At 45.5% G+C, this 25,415-nt stretch overlaps 1 protein-coding gene and 1 long non-coding RNA gene across 3 annotated transcripts; one reads left to right on the forward strand and one right to left on the reverse strand.

Moving 5' to 3' along the window:
- Nucleotides 1–171: 171 nt before the first annotated feature.
- GOLT1B (golgi transport 1B) lies at nt 172–19,365 on the forward strand. Of its 2 annotated transcripts, none has more exons than XM_077340162.1 (5): nt 172–386; nt 8,407–8,498; nt 9,961–10,139; nt 11,538–11,619; nt 15,710–15,733. In XM_077340162.1, the coding sequence occupies exons 1-5, from the start codon at nt 362–364 to the stop codon at nt 15,716–15,718; spliced, it is 387 nt and encodes a 128-aa protein (XP_077196277.1). In that variant the 5' UTR covers nt 172–361; the 3' UTR covers nt 15,719–15,733. The 2 variants fall into 2 exon arrangements, with proteins under 2 accessions (XP_077196277.1, XP_077196276.1); XM_077340161.1 differs by lacking the exon at nt 15,710–15,733 and adding an exon at nt 16,179–19,365 and having other exon boundaries at nt 178–386.
- Nucleotides 15,799–22,252, reverse strand: LOC143838592 (uncharacterized). The gene is made up of 3 exons (XR_013231429.1): nt 22,137–22,252; nt 19,338–19,421; nt 15,799–16,076 (listed from the first exon to the last, which is right to left on the reverse strand). It is a non-coding gene; the product is annotated as an uncharacterized LOC143838592 (long non-coding RNA).
- Nucleotides 22,253–25,415: the final 3,163 nt, after the last annotated feature.

Consider the following 25,415-nt stretch of genomic DNA (forward strand, 5'->3'; position numbering starts at 1 on the left):
CGAACCTGCGCCCTCCTTCCCGCCTGCCTCCTCACATCCCATCAAGAAGCAGCCGGGCGCGCGTGCGCGCTCTCTTCCCCCGGATTGGCTCCTCCGCTCCTCCCCTCACGAAAGCCCGCTCTGAGCCATGACGGGCCCTGAGGCGGCAACAAGCCGGGCGTTGATTGGCTCCTGGGGCTGTGCCCAATGGGAGGCCGTCTTGCTGGGTGGCGGCCGCTGTGGCAGCCGAAGCCGGGACTGACTGAGGGGGGCTGCGTGTTTCCGGAAGACGTGGCGGCTGCTGCTTCCCTCCCTCCGGCTTCTCTTGTCGCCCTCTTCGTCGGACCCTCGGAGGCCGAAGCCTCGCCGCCCTCCCGCCATCATGATTTCCCTCACGGATACTCAGAGTGGGTGAAGGGGGGGGGGGGAGGAAAGGGGCTGGGGGGAGAAAAGGGGCGGGGCGGGCGGCAAAATGGGGCTTCTCAGGGGGCCTCGCCCCAAATGCCGGGTGGAGGCTCCCTCGTAGCCAGGAGCGTTTCCTTTTTTCAAAATTATAATTTCGATTTAAATCATCGTGGCAATGCCTCGTTGCTCTACTTCTTATTCCAGTTCTCCCAGCTGGTTCTTGGTGTTGCTTAATGCTTTATTTGTTGGCATCAAGAAAGGTTGCTGGAGAGGTCTAGAGTCTGGCGGCACCGTTAAGAGCAACAGAGTTTTATTCAAGGTATATATGAGCTTTCGTGGGAACGCACGCATGCTTCCTGGGAGCTCTTTGCCTGTTCCAAGATGCCTTGGAAGTCCTTATAGCAATACAAGAGCATGCTTAAATCCTGAATGGCACGCGCCAAACCTTAAATCTAATTTCCATCTATTTACAGTGCAGAAATAGCCACCCTTTATTGGAGAGGAGCTATATCATTCTATGGAATGGAAGCAATCCATTCAATCTTAGAATGGGAGAGTATACATTTACAGTGTTATTATTAGCAGGTTCCAGGGATAAATAGGAAAGAACATCAATTGGCATTCGTTTTCGTTCACTTGAGATTGAATTGCATGGGAAACATTTGGTTTAGACTGATGCCCACCTGGTTCTTATTGTTACTTAATGCATTATTTATTTAGGTCATCATTTAGTGTAGACATACTGTTAAGACCAACGGAGGTTTTTTCAAGAGTTTTCGTGAGCATGCACGTTTCCTCGGATATGATGTCCTGGAATGGAAGTAATCAGTTCAAACTGGTTCCCACCTGGTTCTTATTGTTGCTTAATGTTTTTTATATTTGGGTCAAGAAGGGTAGCCGTACAAATTTAGAGTCCAGATGCACGTTTAAGACCATCACAATTTTTTTCAAGGTATGAGCTTTCATGAGCACACATGCTTCCTTGGGTACGATGTCAGGGAATGGAAGAAATCAGTTTGAACTTATGGGTAGAGTGTGAGAGTATAAATTAACATACAGTGTAATGAAAATCATTAACAGGTTCCAGAGATAAATAGGAAAGAACAGCAATTTGCATTTGTTCGGGTTCACTTGAGCTTGAATTGCATGGGAAACATTTGGTGTACAATAAATATGTCCACATGAAGAGAATAATGGGTGACTAGATAATCAGTTGCTGACAGCAGTAATGTGAGACCTTGCCCTACTGCCCCCTCCCTGTCCATTCACGCATCTTGGGGCATCATCTTCTTTGAAAGATGTATGTAAGGGTAGCTGTGGTAGTCTGTCCAGCAGTAGGAAAGAGCAAGCATCCAGAAGCATCTGAAAGATTAGCAAAATTTGTGTAAGGGAGTGAACTTTCAGGAGTCCCTGCTCATTGCTTCAGTATCTGGTCACAGAGTAACAAAAAAGTGCAAGAGTCAAGCCACACCTTAAATAATAACAAAAATTGTTGCAGGCTGCTGCTTCCTCACCTGCTGATTTCGTGAGTCACTGCTCACCTCTTCAGATTCTGCTGACTTCTTTGGTATCTGAAAAAGTGGCTCATATCATGCCCCAAGTTTGGTTAGTATTTAAGATACTGTTAGACTCTTGCTATTTTATTTATTAAATTTCTATGCCACCGCACCTAGCCAGGTAGCCTAACAGTGGCTAACAGCATTCAGTTAGATAGTTATAAAACAACGGTAAAAAACCCTTCCTGCCCTTCTCAGTCTTGCCATCTGCTGCCATACATCCAGGGTATGATGTAAATTGGAATACTGGAGGAGGGGCTGAGATCTTCCTCTTTCTGGCCTCAACCAAAAGCCTGTCTTGAGCTCTGTCTTGGAGGCCTTGTAGAACTGAGTCAGCTCTGCCAGGGCCCTTAGCTGTCCTGGGGGCTCATTCTAAAAGGCAGGGGCCAAGGCCAGGTGTACTTCCTGTGGGCTGGGGAAGAGCATAGAGTTCTGTGAGGGGCATAGGGAGTAAGATGTTCCCCCAAGTACATTGGGCCCAGACTACAAATGTATTATTTACTTTGTTTGTATTTTGCTTCCCTCCTCAGTATGAATCCACAGTGACTTATAATCTCTTCTCCATTTTATCCTCACAACAACCCTGTGAGGTGGGTTAGGCGGAGAGCATGTGACTGGCCCAAGGTCACCCAGCAAGTTTCCATTCTGGTTTGGGGACTTGAACCTGGGTTTCTCAGATCCTAATCTGAAGCTTTAATTAAAAATTACACCATGCTGACTCTCTTTTAGTTGTCGATGTTCAGTTTTGGTTTTGTTATAACTGACCTTGAGGGAAAATGAAACCACAAAGCTGCCTTAAAGTGGCTTACACCTGTTGGTCTGTCTTCTCTACTGTGAGGGGCAGTGGTTGTCCAGGGTCTTGGAGTTTTTCACATGATCCTGGTACCTTACCCTTTTCACTGGAAACACTGAGAATTGAAACAGAGACCTTATGCATGCAAGCAGATGCTCATGGAGCCCCTGAATGCATGTTTCCTTTTGAGAAATCTGTGTTAGAATAAATTTAAAAAGTTAATCCTATAGCTCTTCAGAGGCTGGTAAACATGTTGAAGCATGTGCATCTCAGTTATTATCACCTGCATAGTTTTATAATTAAATATTCTCTGACCCCATGAAAGTATATGGATCATAATCTTTTGGCGCAGTGGTCATTCAGGAGGGATGAACTCTGTTAGTCTTGGAAGCAAAAGTAAATAGTTGCCTTGTGTTACTTTTCAAAAACTATCACCATTTAATTCCGGTGTAAACTTTTGACCTCATTAGGAGGTGATACGCAGTGGTTGGATATAAAGTGATCCTTGTGTTTGAAGAAGCCTGCTCTAGTCCTTGAGAGCTTATGCTGCAATAAAACTTTCTCCACCTTAAAGGTTCTGTTAAGAGTTCTGTTTGTTTAAAGTGCCAGAGTATTCTTTTGTTGGTTTAGCTATAGTAAATATGGCTTTTCCTCTGGAAAGTACATCAAAATATTCCTGGGTTAATCCTTAATCTAGCAGCAATCCAGTCACTGAAAATATGACAAAATAGGCAGCCATAAACAAGACAGGCATTTCTCAGATATCTCTGTGCTAACTTATTTGATGGACCTTTTACTCTCGAAAGCTTGTGCCTTGAAAATCATGTTGGTTTCCAAGGCGCTACTGGACTTAAATCTATCCGTTCTCCCAACCCACACTTAGGTTGTGATGTGTGTTAATGCAAGACACTGTGGAAGTTCTGAGAGGGTTATCTGTGAGTCCATTAGTCACATACGTGCTTTGATCCCATACTAGTAACTTAATTTCCCAGTGCACACTGTCTAATTTGGATCAGACCTGCAGTGCACAGAGGAAGTGTTTTTAAGCCTTTACATCCCTGTGCCATTTTCCTGACCTTAAGCAGCCTCAGGTAATCACTGTTTGTTCCGTAGGGAAGGTTGACATGTACTGCTGGATACCTGTAACTTTTCCCAAGCACAGAAAATGGTGGCTCCTTGGAGTGGGAAAATTAGGGAAGGTGGTCCTGAGGCACCTCTCTGTACTTGGAAAGTACAGAAATCCTAGATCATGTCTGATCAAGAGCCTTGAGAGGTGAACTATATCATCCATGTACAAAGGACATGCTCCCTTAACATGATCTAGAATAAAACCGGTGGAATTCATCCCTGGAAATATTTATTTATTATGGGATTTATATTCTGTCCTGTAAGTGCTAAGATCACAGATATTAAATAATAGCAGAACAAAGTTTTAAGTCCTGTGGCAGCTTTAAGAACAACATATTCTGGGTATGAACTTTCGTGTGCATGCACATTTCAGATACACATCTGCAGAAGCATGTGTGCCAACAAAAGCGTATTCCCAGAATAAAACTTTGTTGATCTCAAAGGTACCGTTAGACTCAAACTTCGTTATGCTGCTTCAGGCCAACCTGGCTACTCACCTGCATCTAAAAAAGGATACTTCCTTGCTTTGCTCAGTTCAGTTGTTCTAGTCACTTCACCAGATAGGCTGCATTGTGCTTGAGCCATAGGCAGGTCATAAAATGGTTGAATCAAAAATAGATGTTTTGCCAATAGACTGTTTTTTCAGTTTATCCCATAAAGGTTTCTGCTGGCTTTTTTTATTATGTGCATCAGCTGTAAGTTCATCGACTTTATTATATGGATTGCTTTGTTGTGGTACCTTGCAAATTTTAGTAAGCAAAAAAGAGACCGGTTTCTTCCCCCGAGGAATTTACAGCCAAGAGCATATAATAGGAGAGAGCTGTGGGAGGAGGGTAAAGGTCTGGATGTTGTCTGTATTCACTTACCAAAGCAGCAGTAGAGGAAAATGCCACTTCTTAGGGTGTGGTAGGCACAGAGATGGAATGTGGGGGCTATGAAGGGAAACAGTTTACTGTAGCTTCAGTGGGCTGTGTGTATTAGAATTGGGGGGTTGACCAGTCAGAAAGATTTGATCAACAGGGCTTGGTTATTTTAAAATATTAACTGTATTAGACAAAAAAAATCATCAGTTTGGAACTTAGTTAATAGTTATCGTAAAAATTAACTTTAATTTTTTTTAATGAATGTGCCTTAAGCTGTAATGCCATTGTTTGCCTGTCAGTGAATTAAGTCTTGTTGAGGTCCTGAAACTTAAATAACCAATTGAGAATGATCTCCAGGTCAGAACTGGCAATCCAATCTGGAGATTCCTGGAGACCTCTGAATTCCCACAGCTGTCATGTTCTTAGAGTCAGATCTAAAACTTTCCGTTCATGCTAGGAAGAACTTGTGTTAATTGCACTTTCAAAAAACTTCTCATCTATTCAGAATTACCATGAAGCGCACTCAGGTAATATAATCAGAGTTAGGTGAGCATGCAGCGAACTGCTTCCCAGAGGAAGCTCCTTTCTGTGCAGTTAATTAAGCCAGTGGTTACCCCGTGGGTTATTTCTTCACCCTGAAATAAAATCATCTTAGCCTTACTCATCGGTGTTGCCCAAGAAGACATTTAGGAATCTTTCACAATTAGCGTGAAAGATTAAAATGTGATGCAATGAGACAGCTGGAACACACTTAACAGAACTTGTTCATAAAGAAGAATGTCTAAGTGGTTTTGGTTATATGAGGGCCAGGATTTGAAAAGTTGCAGTGGCGTGTCCATAGAGTTAGGCATGGCCAGAGTGGCTCCTGGCTTTTGCCTCTGAGCCACAGAATTGTGTGCTGTATCACATGATGCTACCTTCTACTGAATCATAACCTTGGTCCCTCCAAGTCAGTATTGTCTGTTCAGACCAAGGTCTCAAACCGAAGTATTTCACATCATCTCCTACCTTATCCAAATAAATTTCATCTAAAAATCCAGAAGAAGTTCCTGACAAAGCGGTTTCTCAATGGAACAGGCTTCCTTGGGAGGTGGTGGGTTCTCCATCTTTTGAAATTTTTAAACAGGCTGGATAGCCATCTGACGGAGAGTCTGATTCTGTGAAGGCTCAAGGGGGTGGCAGGTTACATTAGATGAGCGATTAGGATGTGTTCAGTTAGTTTTATTACGGTCATAGACCAGCACAAGATGATACAAAAATGATTGGGGTGTGTCCTGCATAGTGCAGGGGGTTGGACTAGATGACCCATGAGGTCCCTTCCAACTATATGATTCTATGGTTTTAAGATTCTGTGATTCTTATCCTTTTAACCTCTAGTGCGACTGTAAGAGTGGGCTGTTCTTGGGGGTACGTTTCTGGCATTACACATTAATTCTTTTCTTGCAGTTCTCAGAAGGGCCGTCTTTCCCCCTCCTCCCCAAACATTGCACCAAAACATCTGGTTTCTGCCTGCTGAGCAAGGCAGCGTTGTTTTCCAATTGCGTGGCTGAATAGCCAACAGAAATGAATCCAGTTACTCTGATATACCCTGACTCTAAATATTTTAGATGAAAATGCATGCTGATGAAACAGGAGTTGTGCATGGCATGTGGTATGTGCAAGGCTAAGGAAAGAACGCCTTCCTAGGAGAAAATAAAACTTTCCTTGTAGAAGGAAGATCGTTCTGGATTTCCTAGGAGGCATAATCCAGATGTCCTTAATTTTTCTAGTGTCCCAGCACAGGCCCCCAATTAAGTGCTATTCACAACTCTCTTCTCGAAGAATAAAAGGCTGTTCCATCTCACTTTTGTTATAGTTCATCAATAATAAAGCTCACACTTGTCGTCAGTTTTTATTGTGCAGCTGTGTGGGCTAGATAGTGGCTGCAGCGGCCTTTTATCTGCATGTGTGAGGCTTTGGGGCTGATTGGCAGCAGCAGAAGAATGGTCTGAAAATAAAATCCCATTTCTTTTCAATAGAGATTTAGCATTCTGAGTGGAACTGATCCCCTCCGTCTGTTCAGTAAGGGCCATTTCCCCTGTGCACGGCATGGTACATCTAGAACATAAACATCCTTTTCAAGCTTCCGATATTAGACCTTCCGGGGGGAAATAATTTTCTCCTGGGTTGCCTAGCAATGATCCTTAGTGTCCTTCTGCAGCCAAGAGAAGGGAAGCAAATCCCCCCCCCCCCCGAACATTCTGTGAGCATAGTCTTGGTTCTTCTGCCTTGAGGGTTGTCTCTTCACCACTAGCACCAAGTACTTTAGTTTTGATTGGCAGCAGACCACATCTTTGAGTCTGCTTTAAGTCTCCAAGATAGAGAAGGAACTGTCTGAGATGATACTTCCTCATCCAACCCAGGGCCAATCTAGAAGTCTGCCTTCTGTTACTTGACCACCAAAGTCAACAAAAACACAAGAGAACTCATAAAGGTATCCCCTGTCTAAGCACTGAGTCATGTCTGACCTTAGGGGTGACGCCCTCCAGCGTTTTCATGGCAGACTCAATACAGGGTGGTTTGCCAGTGCCTTCCCCAGTCATTACCGTTTACCCCCCAGCAAGCTGGGTACTCATTTTACCGACTTCGGAAGGATGGAAGGCTGAGTCAACCTTGAGCCGGCTGCTGGGCTCGAACTCCCAGCCTCATGGGCAGAGCTTCAGACAGCATGTCGGCTGCCTTACCACTCTGCCCCACAAGAGGCTCATGTCTCAACAAATAGAGGTGCTTAGAAGTTAAATGTGCTCCTGGTACAAGAGAGATTTCCCTCAGGCAGTCTTTTCCCATTCCCTATGAAGTTTTGAAAGATAGAGCAGTATAGTGTTTAAGTGGCTTACTCTAATGTAGAGAACTGGGCTTGATTTCCCACTCGTCCTTGTGAAGGCTGCCGGTTGACCTCTGGCCAGTCACAGTTCTCTCAAGTCTCTCAGTCCCACTGTCTTACAAGGTGCCTGCTGTGGGAAGAGGAAGGAAAAGACCATCATAAGCCACTTAGAGACTCTAGAGAGAAGCGGGGTATAAAAGCATATTCTTATTCTTATTCAGTGTTTACATAAATGCATTCAGCATTCAAATCATTTCAAATCTTGCATCCTGCAGATAACTGCACCCTCTTCTTAAATCTGACACTGTTTGCTGTAGTTTGAAAGAGGAGAGGTGATGTCTCACTGTTTCTTTGAACTGAAATTTCTGATTTTGAAAGCTCTTAATTGGATTTCCCTACAAAAGTCATTGTGGGTTCTTTGTTGTTGATTAAAAGAGTTTTCTAGGCTCCTGTCCTTAGGAACAGATCTGACAATGGTCATCAAGGATATTAAATTAGAGCTGCAGTCAGTGAGAAGGGAGGTTAGGACAAAAGGAGAAAAACAAGGGGAAATCGTCGGCATGGCTGCCAATTTTGCAGCTGAATTGGGGCCCCAACTATCTGCTCAGTGGCTGGCCAATCCTGGATTAGGTGGGACCGTGATCCAATCTGGGAAGGCAGGTCTTGCCCTCTTGCCTGAATGGGGACAGGTTGTTGGGTGTAGTTATAAAACCTGTGATTTAGGAGAAGTAGCACTTATTTTGTCTGTATATTAACAAGTTTTTCTTTTTCCTTACTGCTTTGTTTTTACTAATACTGCCCCCCTTTTTTATATTACAGAAATTGGAATGGGACTTACAGGTTTTGGAGTGTTTTTCCTTTTCTTTGGAATGATCCTATTTTTTGACAAAGCACTTTTGGCTATTGGAAATGTAAGTGATTTACATGAGTCATGTTTACATAATACATCAACTGAACGCAGGTCTCCGTAAATATGCATTGCAGCTGGCATATGTGCAGCCACCTGAGAGATAAATTAATTTAAAGGAGCACCTACCCCTGGGTTCCCTTAAGTAGGATGGGATTGCCTTAATTGTGTATGCCTCAGGAAGCTTTGGTTTAATTGACAGCCATCTGGGACTTGGCAGATGTCTTTTTTGCTCTTCTTAGTGATAAGTGATGGGATGTGAAAACGAGCAGGGAGAATGTGCAGCCAGCAGCTCTGTAGTCCCTCCTACTTTTTCCCCCTCCTGCATTGGCTTCACAAACTCTTTGCCATGCTGCACCAATTCCTTGTTCCTATCTTTAGAGCTCTCCATGGACTTGCCTCAGCCCTAGGCCAAGCTAACCCAATCTCATCAGATATCAGAAACTAGGCAGGGCCAGTTTTGGTCAGTGGATGGAAGACCACCAAGGAATACCAGGGTCACGACACAGATGTAGACTCCTCTGGATATCTCTTGCATCAAACCCCCCACCAGGGGTCACTACAAGTCACCTATGACTAGACGGCAAAAAGAAGGCTCAGTCGTGATTCCTTAATCAGCCTTAACTTTGATGCCAGTGGAATGACACCAAGGGTTGTGATTGCAGAGTATGCCCTTTCCTGTATCCCTAACCTTGGTATTGTTTCATTTCAGCCAGCTTATCCATCTCTCAGTAGTTTTGTGAGCTGGCAAACCTATTGTTTGGAATGAAGCAAAAGCCTTGAACTCCACAGGTGTCCTGTGTTCTAGTCACAAACGTTTTGCACAAGGGCAAGCACAACTGTTTCTCAGTTAAGCTGTAGTATCTTCTGACTGTGTACAAATTAATTTAGAAGAAGAAGAGTTGGTACTTATATGCCGCTTTTTGCTACCCGACGGAGTCTCAAAGCGGCTTACAGTTGCCTTCCCTGTGGGGTGGGTGAGGCTGAGAGAGCCCTGATATCACTGCTCGGTCAGAACAGTTTTATCAGTGTCGTGGCGAGCCCAAGGTCACCCAGCTGGTTGCATGTGGGGAAGCACAGAATCGAACCTGGCTTGCCAGATTAGAAGTCCGCACTCCTATCCACTACACCAAACTGGCTCTCTCCAGCAAGCTCCAGCTTTTATGTTGTGACAAAACATTCTTTCAAATGGTACACTCCATGAGGTAGGTGGGGCTGAGAGAATTCTGAAAGAACAGCTCTGTGAGAACAGCTCTAACAGGACTGTGACTAGCCCAAGGTCACCCAGCTGGCTGCATGTGGAGGAGTGGGAATCAAACCTGGCTCACTTTGAGAGGAAGCTTTGGCTTCACACGCAGGTTCTCCCTCCCCCCCCTTTCCCAATAAACATTTCAATATTTTTGTGGACTAAAATACAATTTCCCCCTTTGTTATATGGTGCTTATAATTGTTCTTGCCTCTTTCAGGTCTTATTTGTGGCTGGCCTGGCTTTTGTGATCGGCTTAGAACGAACATTCAGATTTTTCTTCCAGAAGCACAAAATGAAAGCCTCGGGCTTCTTTCTGGGAGGCGTGCTTGTTGTTCTCATCGGGTGGCCCTTGATAGGGATGGTCCTTGAAATTTATGGTTTCTTCCTCTTATTCCGGTAAGGTTTTTTCCCATCAATCTTTTTTCCTTAAGATTAAATCCCCCCCCCCCCGCTATTGTGAAACTGCATCATCGAATGATGGCAGTTTTAAGTGTGAAGGTTAATGACCATAGTCTGGTAGAAGCTCATGCTGAGAACATTTTATTTCAAAAAACATATTTTTTAAGTCACTAGAGGTCGTATTGTTCATAAAGAGGCCATTAATTGGCATTCTGTTTGATTCATACATTTCCAGATGAAACCCATTAATCTTGGAACTGGTGCAGGCATCTCACACTCGGACCTGTGAACCACGATCTGGTTATCAGGCGCTAGCTGCGGGATTGTGTGGTGTTTCCACCTGACATTCCCGTGCCTCCAGTGAGTGTGACATCAGCACCACCGTTAACATCAGTTCACACTAAGCCAAATAAGATTCGAAGTACTGAACTGATTTGTGAAGCTTGATTTAAAGGGGTCTGGCTCATATGCTTTTGTAATGCATAATACATAGCTATGATTAAACCCAGATGGGGGGTTGACTTAAAATATTGGGCTGTCAGATTGCAGGGAGGTTAGCATGTGACCCAGGGCCTGATCCTGACATTATGTATGCCCTGCAGTGAGTGGCTATGTTCTCCAACTCTGGATCTGTGTGCACTGCATTTCTTGTAGAATTCATCCTGTGAAGTAACCCCAGAGTCTGTTATAAATTACTGTCCATCTTTTTGATACCTGCTGTTTGCAAGCCTGTGGCTGCCCATAGTGAAAAATCACTGGCTTCATGCAGAAGTCAAGCCGAATTTTTCAGGGACTGTAGTTTAGAGCCTAAACTGTGCTTCCCGCATCCAGAGTATACATGCAAACTTTGATTTAGAGCAGTCTTGTCTGCTTTCCTTTTACATTTACTCAGAGTTCCAATTTCTCGGTCAGCCTATTTCATCCTTTTGACCATGGAGGAACGCTGAAATATTTTTCAGGCTTTGAGGTACCAGGAAGTGATGTCAGTTGACCATACTTCCCTGCCACATACACACATACCCAGAAATGAAGAGCCTCGGCTTGCAAAAGCTTAAATGGCTGGAGCCCCTCCCCTTCCCACTCCCTCCAGGACCATCATTTAAGTTAGTTAAGTGGCAGGCTTCATTAGACCTGCCACTTAACTAAGTTATCCAGTCTGAATAGTTAAAAGGGCTTTTGTAGCCATGTCAAACTCTGTCATTGGTTGCTTAGATTCATGACTCTGTCCTTCATCTAAGAAAATGAAATCTATAATGTCCCCAATCAGAATGATAACGCCATATATAAATTTGTCAGATGCTACAAAAAGTAAACAGTTTTGACAGCAATCTTGTCCTGTAGAGGAAGGTAAGTTTACAGAGCTCATCTGACTTTTTTTCTTTTCATTGTTTAAAGGGGCTTTTTCCCGGTGGTGGTCGGTTTTATCAGAAGAGTGCCAGTTCTTGGCTATCTCTTGAATTTACCTGGTATAAGTTCAGTAAGTATTAAATGGCATCTATGTTGCATTTCCGTTTGTTCCTATCTGTTTGGGAGTGGTGGAATACCTAACCTCATAATGACCTAGAAGGTTTTAAGTCAGGGGTAGTCAAACTGTGGCCCTCCAGATGAGCGTGGACTACAGTTCCCATGAGCTCCTGCCAGCATTCGCCGGCAGGGACTCATGGGAATTGTAGTCCATGCACATCTGGAGAGCCGCAGTTTGACTACCCCTGTTTTAAGTACTCTTTGGAGCTCTGCATCCATCTGTCATGTTCAGCCTCTGAAGAAGCAGCTCTGTGAAGCTCCAGTGTTGTACACCCCTTAACAGTGTGGGTAAAAGGTATCTTGGCCTCCTGAGTTCTCATACAAAGAACCATGTGCAATATTCAGACCTCCAGATACCACTGTCCTGCAATGGCTCTGCTGCGTATCTAAAAATAAGAAGGGTTCTGAATTATGCTGGTTTAATAAAGATCAGCTGGGATTGGCCAGTGGGGGAGGGAAGGAGTCAAATCTTGCTGTGAGCTTACAGTTCCAAAGTATTTTAAGAACCCACTAGTAAAATGTTGGCCTCTGCCAGAAGATGACTTCGTATGGGGCTTTATCCTGAATAAGCACTGTCAGCAAGCCCCACCTTTCATAAAGATGCCCGCTTCCAAGTGGGACCAGGGGACCCCCTCCAAAAAAATTAGACCTTTGTAGGGTGAACTCAATGCACTGCACCCCACTAAGGTCCCTGTCCTCCCCATGCTCCACCCCCAAATCTGTAGGAGACCCCAAGCCAGGAGATGGCAACTCTCTCACCCCCACCCCACACAGTGCTGGCTGAAGCAGACCTGGCAATCCTAGCCTGTCGAGTTCTGTAACCCACTTTTTGCAACCTAACCTCATTGCATGAATCCCCCCCCCAAGTACCTTAAAGCATCATCTATCACCATTTCTTCAACCACAATGTTTCACACACATTTCGCTGGTTGGACTTGAACTTGGACAGTTATCCTGAAAGGATACGAGTGTCTTTTTGTAATTCCTGTGCCAGCTTCAGGCTTTGGTATAGACAGAAATTGGCTTCTTTCTCTGTCTGGCTCCTTTTATTTGTTTCTAAGTTGATGTCCGCAGAAGACTGCACCATCATCATCAGTTATTTATGCAGATCATCTGTGTCAATCTAAAATGTTTGCTATTTGCTGAGTTAATTTTTTTTAATGCTATTTCCCATGAACTGGATAATTTAAGCTAGTAGATTTCAGACTAGTCCAGAAGCGGCCAAACTGTGGCACTCCAGATTTCCAGCTGGCTGGGCCTCATGGTAATTGTAGTCCATAGACATCTGGAGAGCCACAGTTTGGCTATACCTGGACTAGATTCTGGATAACCACCTGTTACCTGTGAAGCTTATTAAGGTTTGTCAGTGAGAACAGCAATAGTGTTCAAGCTCCTTGCAAGCCAGACGGACCTCCAACACAGAGGGAGGCAAAAGGAAAAGTTTTGTCCTAAGCAGGAGGGTTTTATTCTAAGGACTGGTGCCCATTTACACCCAGAAGGCCTTGCTGTTGGTTTTAGAAGGAACCCTGACCTCTTGGTAGCACCTGGGTAGGGGCCAGTGGCCACTGTGTGACACGAAGCATTGGACTGGATGGGCCTGATCCAGCCTGGCATCTCTTATTGTTTTATTACTGTAATCTAACTGTTTCAATATAAGCCTTAGGTTCTGCAAGGAAGAGAAATGTTTTAAACAAGTGAAATACACATAGGTAGTATCAGCCTTTTGGTATCCTTATGAATTGTGCATTTCTGCATTTCCGATGATCAGCAGTCACTTTAGCGTTGGCATTTTGATCATAAGCCCTGCTGGGTCAGGCCAGGAGTCCATCTAGTCCTACACCCTGTCTCACTCAGTGGCCAACCAGTTCCTCTGGAGGGCCAACAACAGGGCCCAGAGGCTCTTTCCCTGGGATTGCCTCTGGGCACTGGGATTAGAGCCTTGGAATGTGGAGGTTCCCCTCAGTCACCGTGTCTAGTAGCCATTGATAGATTGATCCCCCATGTATCTTCCTAATCCTCTTTTGAACCTGCTTATTCCTGTGGCCTTCATCACATCAAAATCACAAGACGTCATAGTCCCATTGTATACGGCACTGGTCAGACCACACCTGGAGTACTGTGTGCGGTTCTGGAGGCCTCACTTCAAGAAGGACGTAGATAAAATTGAAAGGGTACAGAGGAGAGCGACGAAGATGATCTTGGGCCAAGGGACCAAGCCCTATGAAGATAGGTTGAGGGACTTGGGAATGTTCAGCCTGGAGAAAAGGAGGTTGAGAGGGGACATGATAGCCCTCTTTAAGTATTTGAAAGGTTGTCACTTGGAGGAGGGCAGGATGCTGTTTCCATTGGCTGCAAAGGAAAGGACACACAGTAATGGGTTTAAACTGCAGGTACAATGATATAGGCTACATATCAGGAAAAAATTTTCACAGTCAGAGTAGTTCAGCAGTGGAATAGGCTGCCTAAGGAGGTGGTGAGCTCCCCCTCACTGGCAGTCTTCAAGTAAAGGTTGGACACACTTTTCTTGGATGCTTAGGGCTGATCCTGCGTTGAGCAGGGGGTTGGACTAGATGGCCTGTATGGCCCCTTCCAACTCTATGATTCTATCATTATGTTCTCCACATTCGAATCGTTTTCAGAGTCAAGCAGTCTTTTAGCCTTTTCACGCATGTCAGATTTTCTGGGCCGCATACCGACGTGAGCAAACGCCATAGCCCAATCTTTAATCGAATCGCAGAGAAGGGAGAAGACACGTCCGGTGCCCATCCTGCTGTCCAAGGCTTCCATCTGTCCTGCTCATCTGGCTTCTCCTGAGAGCCCTTCAGCCCCAGTTTTAGCCATCCCTCTTTAAAATGACCCACGTCTGTTAGGAAGCACAATGTCCTATTTGTGGGCGGTGCGATGTGTTTGCCCCCTGCCTTTCTTTTACAACAAGCCCGTTTGAATGTATACAGTGCCGTAAGCCCTGTGGCTGGAACGGCATCACCAGTGGCTCAGCAGCACATTCAGGTGCTTGAAATCTATTTGTTAACGAAGACGTTCACATCCTGCCTTTATGTCAAAGGCCATACACGGTCTGGGCCCAGTGTACCTAAAAGACCGTCTCTCCGCCCATACTCCCAAAAGAGCATTACAATCTGCTACCTCCAACTGGGTAGTGATCACGGGCCCCAAAGAAGCACGTCAGTCCTCAACGAGGGCCAGAGCTTGTTCTGTCCTGGCCCCCACTGGGTGGAACGAGCTCCCTGAAGAGATCAGGGCCCTGTCTGAACTCCCAAAATTCCACAGGGCCTGCAAAAGGGAGCTCATCCACCAGGCATTTGCCAGAGACCAACCACAGGTCCCCCCTCAGACATCCTCTCCATGACCTGAACCTGTCTGTCCTCTTTAAGGGCCTTAGCTAAGTTCCATTCCTGTTATCTTGTTTAAGATCACTGAAATGGTGTTATTTAGATTGTTGTTGTTGTATTTGTTAATCTTATATATTAATTCGTTCCATGCATCCCCCCATGTTGTATTTAAACTGCCCTGTGCCATAGGGAAGGGCAGTATAGAAGTCAAATAAATAAAGCGGTTTGCAGTCATACTTAGAAACGTTTTCAGTTGAGGAGCAGAAATAAAATAGCAGATCCCCTCTCACTCTCTCCTTTGCACTGTAGGGTCCTACCACAGTGGCCACAGTGCCTCGGAAGGGACATAAAGGCCAGCCCATCCCCTCTGCACAGCTTTTCTGTCTGACCTGATATTGCCGTGCAGCTTTCTGCCTCAATGACCCAGTGACGATGCTAGCTCAGTGCAACAGCCCCAAACAGTGCTTTTTGCCAATGCGGGAATTTGTAGGGTCACGCTACAAGCCACGTTGATGTCTGTGCATTTTCCCATCCAGCCTAAATCTCTTAGCGTCGCCCTCCGATTCCCAGGGCCTTGTAAAACCCAATTTGATGTTTAGTTCATTGTTGACCTTTACCCATATCACTTATTCATTAGTCTCTTCACGGAGTTAAATCCTAGTTGAAAATTTAATTGTTGATGTTTTCTTAAAGCCTGCGTAGGCTCAGAAGACAAGCCCCAGTAATGGTTAGTTGAAACAAAAAATTATCTTCCATCTTTTAATGCATGAAAAGCCGGTTTTTAATTATTATTATTTTTTTACTTTCATTGAGCTTGACAGTACGTATCCTTGCCTTTTATTTCTGGTTTTTATTTTGTCCGTCGTGTTGCCATTCTCCATGTTGCCGTCGGTGTCAGTATAAAAAGCACACCATGCTGAAACACTGTTGCAACTAATACCTGGTTGCGTTAATTGTGTGTAATCCACAGAAAGACCTCGGTGAGTACGATCCGATTTCGGTCACCTCCAGCCACCCACTTACAAACAGCGATGCTTAAACGACGTCTCCTTGCAGTAACCTATAAATATGGAACAACCTCAGAATTAAAATTTGATTCCCCTGTTTTTTCTCTCTCTCTTTCTCTCTCTCTCTCTCTCTCATCTTCCCTCCCACAAAACAGCTCGTAGATAAAGTTGGAGAAAGCAACAACATGGTATAATGACGAGGGTGCCGAAGACTGGTTCTAAATTTATATTATTTATAACGTCCTTTTTTGAAGAAAAAGATCAGCACAAAGATTCTGGCTGTGTCCAAAGGCAAGGTTTGTAACAAAAGTCCTGACGTAAGTTTTTAAGTCACACCCCAAGTCTACAAGAAGCTTCATTTGTGAAGGAAGGCGTCACAAGCACGCCTCCGAGACTCACTGCTTCCGGAATTTGGCGAACTGAAGAAAAAGTCAGGGGCGAAACCGGTGGTGTAAACCAATTCCAGACTACTCCATGTTTTTAGGAGTATGTGCTCAATGCAGCAACCTCCTCCTGGGGGACTAACAGTGCCTGTAACTTTACCTCCTAATTTCAGAGGTGTTGTAAAGCAGGACTTTATCTGTAAGGCACGGCCCTTCTCTCCTCCCACCTGCCGATCTTTCTACCTGTTCTTCTCTCTCGGAAGAAAGCAGATAACCTATTTTTTCCTCCACCTGTCAGAAGCAAAGAGGTGTCCTCCGGGCTCGACGTACGGCATCTTAAGACGGATTGTCATCCCTTAACCACGCGCCACTCGAGGATTTCACTACTGCTGTAAAATTTTCTTTGTAAATATCTGGCTAGAATAAAGCTTGGTAGGCAGATGTTTAAAGCCAAATGTCAAGTTCCAATTAGGTTTGTCTGAGGAATATGCAAGTAGGTCAATCCATTTCTGTTTTGCTTTGTTACTAAGTTCAGCCGGAAACCACTCCTGGTTTTGAGGTACCTGTCTGGTTTGGGAGAGGACTGTGGGGAAACTAGATTGACACTCCTTTTTTTTTGGCTGGTTCTCCCCGGCCCATGTTACATGTATGCATCACAGAACAGGTGATCAAAGAACAGGTCATCCAATCAAACTTTGTGCTCATCATGTCCAGTTTACAAAATGGCTTGCTCGGTTTCCCGGTGCATACCTTTTAATTTTTTTAAAAAATGCAATATGCCCAGCCAACCACATCAAAAAGGTGCTGTGGTCTCAAAGGTGATTTTTTGCTGTTTTGTCTGTAACCAGCATAACATCGCTGCATCTTACGCCGTCATGACTTGCACGCTGGCAAAGCGGTGGATCGGGCCTCGGAATCAGGGCCTTTGAGTTTAAGCATCCTTTTTTTCTTGTAGGACAGTGGGCTACAGTGCTCGCTGCTTCTGTAAATAACAGTGAGGTCAAAAAAGATTTTCAGTGTTTTGTATGTTGGGAGGTCTAAGGGAAATTTGAGCAGCCTTAATCGATTTATTCTGACTGTTGGGAAAGGGTGCCTGTTTCTACTAATAAGAAGCTTGAGAGCTGATTTCTACACTTCAGGCAAGAGACTAAATGTCACGGTGCGCACTGTCCTTGCTCATCTCTCTTGTCTTTCTCCCCTTCCCATCCCAACCTTTGGGGGAGAATTCAAAGGGGGAGAGCATCCGATTTTGCTCTCTGATATGTATTTATAGACACCTCTGCATATTAATGCGAGACTAACTTACTTGTTTGGCTCCAGCTTGCATACGCCACACGAGAAGAGGAGGAGGAGTGAGGCGATCATTTTATCTGGAGCAGTAACTTTTTAAAAATTTGTGCAACTAATTTCTGAATTTCGGGGCAAACCGTTGGTAAGTTTGCCGAGGCTCGACAGCCCTTTTTAAAATCCAGTGGGTGATTATTTAAATCAGTTTGCTTTTAACTGAGACACCCCCCCCCACCCCCCTGCTTGAAAAACAGTTTCAGATGAGATGCTTCTGGTTGCAAAAGCAATCCTGGCAGGATCTTTGGCTTCTTTTTGGGGAAAGGAAAATGCACTTCTTTTTCCAGAAGTCCTGAAAATGGTTATTTTTGAAGCCTCGGGCGTACCTCAGTTTGGTCTCACTGTGATAAATGTTACTACTGCCTGTAAGATGTTTAAAAAAATGCGTGCCAGTGATAGCTTTGGCCTCAGGCGTTTAATATATATATATATATTTCCTGTTGAGTGGGACATACTGAGATGTCCCCATTCTTTGAGGCTAGCTACCACAATTTCCCTGCTTCTATTTAAGCTGAATTAAAATCAGTGGCTGCCACTGTGGGCAGAACCATTTGCAGGATCTGTATATTACCCATTCCCACATGCAACTTCTCCAAAGGCATGGTCTCATGAGTCGCTCCTGTATCCGGAAATCACTCACCCGTGTGGCGAGCCTGGAGAGAGAGAACTCTTTTCAAGAGTTTGAACAGCCAAGTAGCTCATACATTACTCCTGAGCTGTAGGGGGGTGACGGACAGGGCCATGCAGAAATTATACTGAACCCTCAAGGTTTCCATTTGGGGCAAGGGGAGGAACAGTTCATCTCCCCTAAGTACAAGGCGTTTGGGCATTACGTTAACAAAGCCCTTACGGCTCTGTCCGTTACCTAACCCATGGGAGGGACTCGTATTATTTAATAGTCGCGGTGATAGAAGCTCTGATGGTCACTCCTGACGAACTTACCTTTCTTAAACCGATCTAGTAGCAAACCTTTGGTGTTTTGGGAATTTCATTCAGGCATCTCTTTTTTAAAAGGTCAAAACAAGAAAATGTATGTGTGGAAGGTGTTGGATTTGTTTTTGTTTTTTTAAGTGGTCAGATGCAAACTTGGTGTAATTTTTGTTTCGTCTTCTCGCTGCCCTTGTGTGACTAGGAAAGTATTTGGAGTGGGGGATATTTTATGAGTACAAGAGTTGTAGGATGACCTGTCCAAAACCACCCTGAACCTTTAGATTGGATGATGGTATGGTGACTTGGCTCAGACCTGCGGCTAGCAGCCGGGAGCTGAACGCCCCCTTCCTCTGAAGGTGAAACTCCTGGGTGGATACAAAGCTTTGCTAAGTTGGTATTGCAAAGCGGTCAAAACGATTCCTTAGTCCTAAACCAGCTTGGGGGGGGGGGTTAACACCTGGAAGCAAGTGCCACTGCAAACAGACGTGCACAAGAACTGGCTGCATGCGTCGTAAGCATTTGCAAGAAGCAAAAAAATAATAATAATTTGTAACAAGTTTTATTTTTCCCATTTAATGTAATTCGTCCTTGCTGCTTTAGAAATCAGACACAGATCTCGTCCTCAGTAAATGAACATTGTAAATACATTTGTCATACCTTGAATAAAGAGGAACTTTTGTATGAACCGGTGATCAAATGTCTTTATTCACTCACTGCCCAGCGGTCCTGCAACCTCTTCACCTGCCGAAAACAGGAGAACGGTCCGGTTTCAGAAGCTGGCCTAAGGTGTCTGTTGGGAAGGGCCGACGTGACTACTTGTCCTTGTCAGATGTCCTGAGCAGTCTTGTGCAGGTGTGGTCACACATAATGAAGTATGCACGTGCAGCCAGTCCACCCAGAGCCCTAACCTACTGCTTGCTAGCTGGAAAAGGTGAAATGGTGTGTTACTGGGGGATCACAGGGCTAGGTGGAAGCCTGAAACCCCAAGGTACCTGGGTTCAAGCCCATTGCTGTATAACAAGACTTTCAGGTACGGACTTTCAAGTTTGACTCTATAAAGCTCAGCCTTTCTCCACAAAGCTCCTGCCCCTCTGCGTATCTCACCTAGTAAACTGCTTCCCATCATGGCCTCATACCCAAATGGCCCAGGCTAGGCAGATCTTATTGGACCTCTGAGGTTAACCAGGGCCATCAATGAGTAGTACTTGACAGGGAGGCTGCCAAGGAATTCCACGGTCTCTACACCAGCGTGGTGTCGTGGTTAAGAGCAGTGGCCACTTATCTGGAGAGCTGGGCTTGATTTCCCCACTCCTCCGCATGCAGCCAGCTGGGTGACCTTGGGCACAGGCTCAAAAAGAGTGGTGACCCCTGGTTTAGGGATAGAAAATTAAAATCTGTAGGGTGATATAAGAATCCTGTGTCCCAATTAGGGTTGCCAGGACTACCGGTGCTGCCGGGAGGGGATGAGGAAGCGCTTATGGGGTGTGAGGCCAGAATTGATGTTGAGGGCAGCGCTCTGGCTTTTGGGGCAAAACTGTAGGGTAGAATTTGCTTCTAACCATAAAGTCTGGTTCACAAACCAGTTCCCCCTCCCCTCCCCACTATTCTTCCAGCTTGGGGCGAGGTGAAAAGCAGGGGATTCAGTAACCCTAGTCTCTGTTCAGCTTGGGGGATGGGTATCCAAGATTCTGAATTTTCAAATAAATTCAAGTTCCTGTCACCCAAGAACCGGCACTGACTTGGACCACTCCTGCTGCTAAGGCTTCCTCGGGAGCATCAGCTGGTGCATCACTTCAGGCGCTCCTGTGTGTGCTCTCCTGCCCGACAGGAGCCATTTACCGCTCCACAAATCAAAACCAGAAGTGCCTTTTCATTTAGTATTGACATTTGAGTGGCTTTTTAAACCTGAGAGGAAGCCAAGAGAAATGGATGCAGACAGCAGAAACCTGCTGGGGCCTAATGGATCATGAGTTGGAGGAAGGTACATCTTTTTGTTTCAGATTCCTTTTCTTAAAAGGTGATTTTTAACATATTTTTTTCTCAAGCACATAGAAGTAAAGAGTTGGTTATATGCCGCTTTTCTCTACCCGAAGGAGTCTCAAAGCGGCTTACAGTCGCCTTTCCTCTCCCCACAACAGACACCCTGTGAGGGAGGGGAGGCTGAGAGAGCCCTGATATTACCGAAGAAGGAGAGTTGGTTCTTCTTATATGCCGCTTTTCTCTACCTGAAGGAGTCTCAAAGCGGTTTACAATCGTCTTCCCTTTCCTCTCCCCACAACAGACACCCTGTGAGGGAGGCGAGGCTGCGAGAGCCCTGAGATTACTGAAGAAGAAGAGTTGGTTCTTCTATGCCGCTTTTCTCTACCCAAGAGAGTCTGAAAGCAGCTTACATTCTCCTTCCCTTTCCTCTCCCCACAACAGACACCCTGTGAGGTGGGTGAGGCTGAGAGAGCCCTGATATCACTGCTTGGTCAGAACAGGTTTCTCAGTGCTGTGAAGAGCCCAAGGTCACCAGGTGGCTGCACGTGGGGGAGCAGGGAATCAAACCTGGCTTGCCAGATTAGAAGTCTGCACTCCTAACCACTACCCTCTGTGGAGTGTCAAGCGTCTCAGCTCTTTGCCCTCCCTGAAACAGGGATATGGGCCAATGTATTCTTCAGACTTGAAGACCCCTGGGGATCGGCTGGAGCTCCAGAGGGAAGTCCACAACCTTTCCCCTCCTGCCTAAATGGAGTGGCCGCAAGCTAGTGAACTGGCTGTGGGTGTAGGAATCAAAGGACGGGGGGGATTCGGTTGTGGCATGCTACGGCGGCTCCTGTTTGCCTTCCTTTCCGGCCTACATTAGGCAAAGGCACCATAGTAGCAATAATGGAGGGAGAGGGAATGAAAGAAAGGCATCGGGTGCCACTTTGGGGGGCACGTGGCAGGGAGGTGTGGCCAGCTGACACCACTTCTGAGGATCCTCAAAGCCTGAAAAGTTATTTCAGGGGCTCCTCCATGGTCAAAAAGGTTGAAAAAATCTGGCTAATGGAATGAGCTAGGCATGAGACGATTCCAACTCAGAGTCCCCCTCCATCATGAACTCGGCCAGGGGGTCCCCAACCCTTCTGGGCCTGTGGGCACCCCTGGAATTCTGATACAACATGGTGAGCACAGCCCCAAGATGGCTGCCGAAAATGGCTGCCTCAGGAGGCGGAGCCAGTCGCAAAATAGTTCCTACAGTAAGGTGACCAGATTGTCCCTCTTTTGGAGGGACACCTGGGGGCACCTGGCAAATTGTACTTATGTTGAAATTAAAATATGTATATTACAGTACCATTTTTGTGTTCTATGCTTTCTATGAAACTTTTTGTTCCTCCATATAGACCCAATTTTTAATCAAGACCCACCCACCCCCAGTCAATGATGTCCTGCTTTACCAATGTTAACATCTGGTCATCTTATCCTACGGCTTACCTTTAGTCACACAGCGATGATCCTTGTGCTGGGGTGGCAGCTATGGCCAAATTTTTAAAAATCTGCACAGTCAATCAAATCTTCAAGGCCCAAGCAGAACCCTTTTTGGGCAAAAGTCCCACACACTTCCTAAAATCATAGGAGGCCATTTTAGACAAGCCATGCTCAGCTTTTTTCTGATACAAGAGTAGTTATACTAACTTTTCAGGTTTGTTGTAAGATTATGTGCTGGATCCAGCAGAAGAGACCCAGATGGTGGAGTGGATGTTTCCCTCACCATCCTGCTCTTTGTCTCAAATCTCCTTGGGGGTTCAGAGAGCCTTGCGCGCTCTCTCTCTCTCTCTCCACATATATAAACACACACCACTGGATTAAAATAAAAGGGTCTTGCCCCTTCTCATCTGGTGTAAGCCTCAAATAGAGAAGAGAGGCACACTTAACTAGGCCTGACCTACCTCGCAAGGTGGTTGTGAGGATATAAGGGAAAAGAGAGATGTGAGCATCTCTGGATCCCCATTGTAAAGTTAACTCAATCAATAGTTGCAAGTTGTAGAGTTATAACAATTGCAAGTTATAAATCAGTCCAGGTTTGAATCCCCCACTCTCAGCGTGACCTACCTTACAAGGTTGCTGTGAAGACAGAATGGAGAAGGATGTGGTACCAATAGAGTAAGTATTTCTCCCAGTTCCCACCAGTCACCCAATCCTGTTAGATATTTTGCTGGTCTCCTGATCTGCAGAGAGAAGCATCGGGCTGTCCCAGGAAGGCGGGGAGAGAATTATTTTGCCAACTCTTCCTATGAATTCTTCCTCTGTACCCAACCTACTGTGTCTCTTTCCCCAATTGGGTCGTGGAGCACAAGTTGGATCGGTTAGCCTCTGAATTGACATAAGAACCCTGTATCCCTATTCAGCTCAGGGGGGTGAGAGTGCCCACAGCTCTGAATTGTGCATGAACTCAAGTTCTTGTAAGCCTGGAGTTTGCTCTGGCTCAGACTCCTACATGAAGATTGATAAGAAGACCAATTTGGGCTCCTACACGAATAACAATTATTTCCATTGGGATATCTCAACAGAGGTCTCAGCCTAATCTACCTCACTTTCAGCCTGACCTACCTCATAGGGTTGTTGTGCAGAGAAAACAGAGAGCAGCATATGCCACTTTTGAGTCCCAGTTGTGGAGAAAGGCAGGATATAAGGAATCTAAATAAAGAAAAGGATTATAAGGAATGTAAATTAGGATGTAAAGGATTAGAACCAGCGCTGTGCATTGTGAAGGCCCACCTCCCAATTTTCAGATTTGCGATTCAATCCACCCAGGATCTATTTTCAAATCCGGTTATCAATTGTAACTATGAAGAAGAAGAATTGGTTCTTATACGTCGCTTTTCTCTACCCAAAGGAGTCTCAAAGTGGCTTACATTTGCCTTCCCTTTCCTCTCCCCACAACAGACACCCTGTGAGGGAGGTGGGGCTGAGAGAGCCCTGATATTACTGAAGAAGAAGAAGAAGAGTTGGTTCTTCCATGCTGCTTTTCTCTACTCAAAGGAGTCTCAAAGTGGCTTCCATTTGCCTTCCCTTTCCTCTCCCCACAACAGACACCCTGTGAGGGAGGTGGGGCTGAGAGAGCCCTGATATTACTGAAGAAGAAGAAGAAGAGTTGGTTCTTCCATGCTGCTTTTCTCTACTCAAAGGAGTCTCAAAGTGGCTTCCATTTGCCTTCCCTTTCCTCTCCCCACAACAGACACCCTGTGAGGGAGGTGGGGCTGAGAGAGCCCTGATATTACTGAAGAAGAAGAAGAGTTGGTTCTTATATGCAGCTTTTCTCTACCCGAAGGAGTCTCAAAGTGGCCTTCCCTTTCCTCTCCCCACAACAGACACCCTGTGAGGTGGGTGAGGCTGAGAGAGCCCTGACATTACTGATCGGTCAGAACAGCTTTATGTCCCCCAAACAGCAATGGGGGCAGGGGGGGGAGTTGTGCAAATGAGGCTTCCGTCTGGTTGCTCGCTAGTTTTGTTTCCCAAAAGCCCACCGTGCTGCCTGGCCAGTAGGTTCTGTCCTCAGCAGCATCATTCGCCGCCCGGCTTATCATCTGAACATTCCCATGGCAACGCACACTCTCTGCCTTCTGATCTGGCGGAGGCTTGCTTGTGTTTTCCAGCGTTGCTAAAGCTGGGGGGGGGGGGTTGGTTTTGCTCTCCCTGACTTTGATGTGCTCCAGGCAATCGAGCATCACTGGAGCAAAGCGATATGCGATGATTCGAAACAGAACAATGGTGGTTCAGCAGGAGAGATACGTGAAATGTGAACAGATGTATTTGAATCATAGGGCTTTTCCCCCCACGCCCAGGCAAATAAGCCTGTTGCTGAACTTTGGCAACCTGGCAGGTTTGTTGTGAAGGCTGAACCTGGTATACAGTCAGGCCTTATGGCAATCCCATGGGGTTTTCGAGACAGGAGACTGTTCAGAGGTGGTTACACAGCATATTCCTGTCTTATCTGGGAGTCTCCCAGGGGCTGGAGCCAAACAGTGCTTTTTCTTTGTCTGGTTGGAGTTCATTAGCAAGTCCAATGGGAAGTGTTTTTCCTGTTCATTAGCAAGTCCATGAACTACAATCAGGCACAAGAAAACCTTTCTAATGGCACAGCCAACAACATGCGGTGTGGAATAGAGTTACACTGTTAGTCTATAACTGTTACAATCCAAGTTCAAATCTTTAACTGGCAATTAAACTCAGTGGCGCAACAATTGTCCTGGTTTATCTGTCTCAGTCCAACTTACTTCACATGGAGATTGTGAAGAGCAAAAGGAAAGAGAACTAGATGTCAGCCCATGCTCCCTTGGGTGGGGGGAAGAGATAAGCAGGACATGTATGAACATCACCTCTATAGAGTTCTTTCATCCCCCACCCCATCTTTAATTTAGAACTCAATGCAAGTTGCAATAACTATGAATACAGCCCACCTTCCAAAAAACCCCAGCTCTCTCCTCAAATTCTGCTCTCCCCAGGCTCCAACACCCCAAATCTTTAAGAATTTCCCAAACTGGAGATGGGTTCTTCACAGTACCTGCGAATCCAAGGCTCAGCAGGTCTTCCCCATTAAAATCAGAGTCCAGTAGCACCTTTAAAGACCAACAAAGATTTATTCAAGGCGTGAGCTTTCGAGTGCAAGCACTCTTGCGCAGACTATGAACTGAGCATCATAACAGTAGGTCGTCCCCAGTCCGCTCCGATCCCTCAACTCATCATTAAGGGGGGGGGGGTGAGATATTTGCA

The sequence above is a fragment of the Paroedura picta genome, chromosome 5 (assembly GCF_049243985.1).
Source record: "Paroedura picta isolate Pp20150507F chromosome 5, Ppicta_v3.0, whole genome shotgun sequence".
Lineage (NCBI taxonomy): Eukaryota > Metazoa > Chordata > Lepidosauria > Squamata > Gekkonidae > Paroedura > Paroedura picta.